Source organism: Lactuca serriola, chromosome 6 (assembly GCF_051521515.1).
Source record: "Lactuca serriola cultivar US96UC23 chromosome 6, Lser_US96UC23_V15, whole genome shotgun sequence".
Taxonomy (NCBI): Eukaryota; Viridiplantae; Streptophyta; class Magnoliopsida; order Asterales; family Asteraceae; genus Lactuca; species Lactuca serriola.
This window is the reverse complement of record NC_136413.1, coordinates 102,473,935-102,479,619: the sequence shown is the minus strand read 5'-3', so window position 1 is coordinate 102,479,619 and position 5,685 is coordinate 102,473,935. Positions and strand designations below refer to the sequence as shown.

At 31.3% G+C, this 5,685-nt stretch overlaps 1 protein-coding gene across 1 annotated transcript; it reads right to left on the bottom strand.

Annotated features, from left to right (window-relative positions):
• Positions 1-1,173: 1,173 nt before the first annotated feature.
• On the bottom strand, positions 1,174-3,824 carry LOC145056598 (large ribosomal subunit protein bL19cy-like). The gene is made up of 5 exons (XM_079004294.1): positions 3,669-3,824; positions 3,266-3,577; positions 2,396-2,482; positions 2,137-2,270; positions 1,174-1,410 (listed from the first exon to the last, which is right to left on the bottom strand). The coding sequence occupies exons 1-5, from the start codon at positions 3,690-3,692 to the stop codon at positions 1,302-1,304; spliced, it is 666 nt and encodes a 221-aa protein (XP_078860420.1). The 5' UTR covers positions 3,693-3,824; the 3' UTR covers positions 1,174-1,301.
• Positions 3,825-5,685: the final 1,861 nt, after the last annotated feature.

Here is a 5,685-nt window from a genome sequence, read left to right as displayed (position 1 = left end):
TATTTGGCTCCTAGTTTTCTTACTCTGTGAGAGAGGGACCACTTCCCTGGACAATTTGTGGATTGAGTTTCATTATCAATACCAATTTAAACCATCTTTATCAATTCCATTCTTCATTCTCTTTCATTACTGTTTCATTGTTTTACAATTGCTCAATTCAGAACATTACTGAAATTAATATTCATTATTACTATATTTATTGCAATTATTACATTAAAATATTATGTAAAATTTAATAAAATAGAAAAACTCATAAAATGATATGTGAAAAAAAAGGTAATTCAAAATAACCACAAAATGATATTTGGTAATTTGAATAAGAGTGTGACAAGTGGTAAAAAAAATAAAAAAATAAAAAAAATAAAAAATAAAAAATAAAAAAATTTGTTTATTAGAGAGGATTATATATATATATATATATATATATATATATATATATATATATATATATATATATATATATATATATATATATATATATATATATATATATATATATATATATATGTCTTATGACTAAGCTTTTTATAACCTTGCTTTTATCCTTTTACCTCCTATCATCGGTTTCGTAGGTATCATTAAATAAAATTTACAAAAAAAACTTCAAGTTTGAATTCTTCTAAATTTGAACTCTCGGTACTTTTTTTTTCATATTATACATCTTAATGTAGAAAAACATTTTTATACACGAAAAAAAATATTTAATTAAGCATCGTATTTTTATATAAATTTCTATTTTTTATATACATATTGTTTTTATCTATTTATATTGTTAACACTTAAAAATACATTTTTAAAAATATAAATATGTTTTTGGAAGTATAAATACAGTTTTTTATGTTTTTAGAAGTATAGATAAAAATATTTTATCAATAAAAAATGTGTTTATATAAAAAAACATATATAGACTTCAAAAAGAAGTACATATTTATACATGTTCTTAAAAGTATAGATGCACGTTTTTAAGAAGTTTATATACATTCTTAAAAGTATAAAACACATTTTAAGAAGTATAAATACATATTTTACCTTTTTAGTAGTACAGATACACATATTATATCGGTTGTTTGCCCTGACAAGAACCCGAACGGGGCGATGGTAAAATTGTAGGTAGAAAAAAGAAAAGAAAAACCCACAATGAACCAAATCAAAACAACATCAGTTCAAACTATATAAGAAAAAAGATACTTGCTGCCAAATCAATCAGTGAACTAGACAAAAATTACATATAAAAGGAATCTTGATACATGATTTGTGTTTGTTTTCCAAGACCAAAACTTGACATGGTAGCCGATGGGTTTTCATTTAAAAGTTGAGAGCCTGGGAAGTTTGTCTCGCAGATAGTACAACCTTGCTCTTCGGACTTTCCGATGCTTCACCACTTTTATTTCTTTGATGTTCGGAGAGTATCTGTACACACACACACACACATCAGATAGACTTGTTGGAATTGCTGGAAACAAAACTTAATCCAGTAAAGTACATATATCAATGTTTTCTTTTCAATTGATGCCAAAAAGAAATAATGACTTAATACAGAAAATCAGGGAAACGAGGCCTTTTGCCCTCATTTACATTTTCCTTCCATTTTATAAGTGTGTATCATTTTATTAACCATCATTTATCCAAACAACACTTGATGGGAAGAAAAAAAAAACGCATGGTGGTTATATTGATTATGAATGATTCTGCATATTCTTTTCATAGAACGCCTAAAACCATTTCTCCCTTCGTCAACCACATGAAAACAACAACTTAAATAAGAAAAGCAAGGGAAGAAATTTTTCCCATTAAGTCCCAAGTTTTACAAATTTGACATCGTTTATTTTTTCCTTCCATTTGCTGTCATTTTCTTCTATGCTTTATAAAATTATTATCCTGGCAGAACTTTATCTATAAACATTTAATGGAATAAAAAAACAAGGCATTGGCATGATTGCATCATCTAACAATATTCATTATGATTTATTTGAAGCAACACATCCCTACTTGGGATGGAGGGGGATAATGTGTTGTTTCTTTTTGACTTAATGGGACCAACTAATCTGATGATAGAGAAAGAAGGTTTTTCCATTATGTCAAAGTTTTTTCCGGATCATTTATGTAAGAGGATATGGTATGTGTGGAACAACTTACATGGGGAAGACAATCTCAACTCCAACTCCAGCAATGATCCTGCGGATGCGAATTGTGGTGTGAATGCCAGCGTTTTGCCTTGAGATTATTATACCTTTGTAAACAGACAACCTACGCCTGTTCTCCGGCACTTCCTACAAAAGTTAAATCCAAATCATCCAAACATTTAGGCCGACGAAATTTTTCCTCCAAAATATTTAATAAAACAAGACTCGTACATGCTGATGCTATTTAGATTTTAGATTTTAGGACAACTTACCAATTTAATTTCAATAATATCTCCAGTTCGAAGGTCTGGCACTGGCCTTGCGCTTTCTGAAGCTTCAACTGCTTGCTTGTTCAGAATCTAACATCACAAAACCAAAATCAAAGACCTGATGAAATATTTCTATATGTCGATAAAATATTATGATATTTTTAAAGATAAAGACCACATGGTCATTTAAATATTTCCAATTTTCATATTCATTATTTATTGTCAAAGATTGTGTCACACCAGAAAACCCCTTGAACCCAGCCGGTTAAGGCGGTTTTTTCAAAGAAAAAAAATTCAAAGTTTTGGTGGTGGTTAACTCAGACAATATAATTCTTTTAGTGGTTGCTTAAACCTAAAGATGCAAAACTATAGTAGTTGTTATACGATTCTAAGTTTTGTAGTTAAACAAAGTTACCAGAAATATTGTATACCCTGTTAAGGTGATTGCGATTGTTTAACAAAAAACAACCAATATCTTAAATCTCAAAAATCAGGGGGAAAAAAACATTATTCTTAGGTGGTTGAACCAAAAACAAAAAAATCCAAACTACATTGGTTTTGGTGGAATTGGCTAATATTCAAACAATTCTTTAATTTTCACAAATACTATATGAACAGATACAGGAGTGCAATTGAACTACCACGCAGAAAGAACATCAAAATACACTATCGAATTCACAAAGAAAGGGGACCGATCTTGAAGGTTAATATGTAATTATCAAAATCATTTAAACCAGTTTCAAGGTTCAAATTTACACCAATCAGCATAAAAAAAAAAAAAAGTCAAATGCATCTTGGTATGAAATTATGAACCCAAAACTCACAGAGAAACCATAGATAAATGAAGGATTTGATGAACATTCAACAGCTTACCCCCATAATGTCGCCAAGCTTTACAATGGCTTTCTTAGGTTTTTTTTCTTCTACTTCTTCCTCGTCTTCCTTCTCCGTAGTTTCTGCTGCAACAGTCTTCGTCTCGGGCTCTGGGTCAGCTTCAGCACCAGCATCAGCCTCAGCTCTAACCACCAAAGAATCCCCACAACGAAATCCATAATTACGACGACAACGATATGAAGAAACCGTGGATATAGACACAGAAGCTGCGTTGAATTGGGGAAGAAAGGAGGAAACCCTAAGTTTCTTCGATTCAAATTTTGCTACATCCGTGGGTATCATATATAGCGCCTAAAAATTTCAGTTTTCAACTAAAGAAATTAATGAACTGGGAGGAGATAAATGCGGGAAAGATAGAAACATGAAATAAAATTGGACTTACCTGAGAAAGAACGACGGAAGCCATGACTGAAATTTGAGAGCTCGAGTCAGCAAGGGCTTGCAGCGTCTTATCCGAACTGCAGCAGAAGATGATGATTTGCAATGTTATATGGGTGGAGGTTCGGGTAAGATCCGAAATACATTTGCATTTTTTACAAGACAAAATATGATTTTTTGTGAGTCTTAAAATGGTCCTGTGTATGATTTTCTGGGAGTCTTAAGACCTATTTGATAGTTGGTGATTGAAAGGTCCGGGTAAACTGAGTAAAAAATTATGTTGTTTGATTGTATATTTGACTGAATGTGTTGAGTGATGGAAAATGATCATTTTACCCTGTTGTTATATATAGTGATGGATTAAGTTGCCGAATAATTATAAAAACATAGATATTGTCATACAAAATGTAAATTACACACAAATAAAAAATGTCATACAAGATGTAAACTAAACATAAATCATTTAATATCCAAATAAAAACATAATGAAATTTAAAATAACATAATAATTTAATGTAAAGTAGGTGAAAGTAGTCAATTTGTAATCTGATTACGCAAAACACACATATATTCAACGGCTTCTGAACCCCATTCTATGTCTTGTATGTTTTCTCTATCAATTCCCCCACCTTGTACGTCAGGAGTAACCATAGTGTCCTCCTCAAAATTTCTAAACAAATCATCTTCTATATTGTATTTCCTTATAGAATTATGGACCGCGACACAAACAATGACTATGGCTCTTTACAGTGTAAAATGATAAGGAGCCATTTGTTTTAAGATTGAGAATTTTGCCTTCAATTGAACCTTTCTTCTCTAGTTAAAGGTCTTCCTCTTTGAAAATCGGCTAACCAATACCTAATATTGCGGTATGGAGCCATAAACCCATAAGTGTTCGTATATGCGACATCACAAAGGTAATATTTATCTGCAAACGAATGTTACATATTATATAATGACACATATTATATAAAGAAGATAGATAATAAAAATTATATAAAGATTACAAACCTGGTGGAGGAAATGGAAATCCAGAAGTCGAATTGAATGCAACTTCTTTCAAAACTCTTGAATCATGTGTTATCCCCTCCCATATTTGTTAACCGTCTATGTCGTTCCGAGTTATGTCTTGTTGGATTAGGAGTTGTTGGTACTATAATTTCTTTTGCAAAACACATCATTGTTGTTAGGACCTCGTGAAAACATTGATGAATCGTTTGTGTGGAGTGATGAAATCTTCCCTTAACCGCGCGAAAACATTCATTATGTCCTATAACATGTAAGAATATAGTCATCTTCTCTTCAATGCTTATTGTCCTACTAGCTTACAACCATTTTTTTGGGTAAAGTGGTTGCATAATAAAGCAAATGCCTCTTGTGTAAGATGCATCATATCGAAACATTATGTAGGGTCTCCGTACATCAAATCTTGCGTATATGCATACCCGCTTGAATCGTTATCTCTAATTCTATGAATTCTGATTAGCCTACGCCGGTTTGACCTCAACAAATAAAACACAAGTAAAAGAAAAGCTACAACTTCACAATCAGAAACCATACTTGACCTGTTACAAAAATTATATTTAATATCCAAATAATAAAAGTCATATAACAAACAGTCATATAACAAACGCGATACAACAAAAAACTAGTAAATAACAAAAGTCGTATTCAATATCCAAATATCATCCAAAGTAACAAAAGTCACATAACAAAAAAACTAGTACACATCATCCAAAGTAACATCCAAAAAAGTCATCAAACATAGGATCCAAAAGTCATGAAAATAACAAAAAGTCATGCAACAAAAAACTAGTAAATATCATCAAAGGTAACCATACTTCCTACCCGCACCCATCACCCACGACTCACAACTAGTATGCGAAAGTCGTAACCAAACTTTTCTAACATCGACACTTTCACCAAATAGCAAAAGAACGGTCTTGTGTCTTTCATCTTCTTCTCCCCATTCCATTTTGTTTAATTTCTCCATATATGCATCAACATCCTTATCCATTTCA

Bases quoted from the DNA above. Each gene is read 5' to 3' on its own strand.
- LOC145056598 (XM_079004294.1), bottom strand. From the start codon at position 3,692: ATGGCTTCCGTCGTTCTTTCTCAG. The intron at 2,271-2,395 runs GTAAGTTGTCCT...TAACTTTTGTAG, and splicing joins ATATTATTGAAATTAAATTG to GAAGTGCCGGAGAACAGGCG. The intron at 1,411-2,136 runs GTAAGTTGTTCC...GTGTGTGTACAG, and splicing joins GTTGAGATTGTCTTCCCCAT to ATACTCTCCGAACATCAAAG.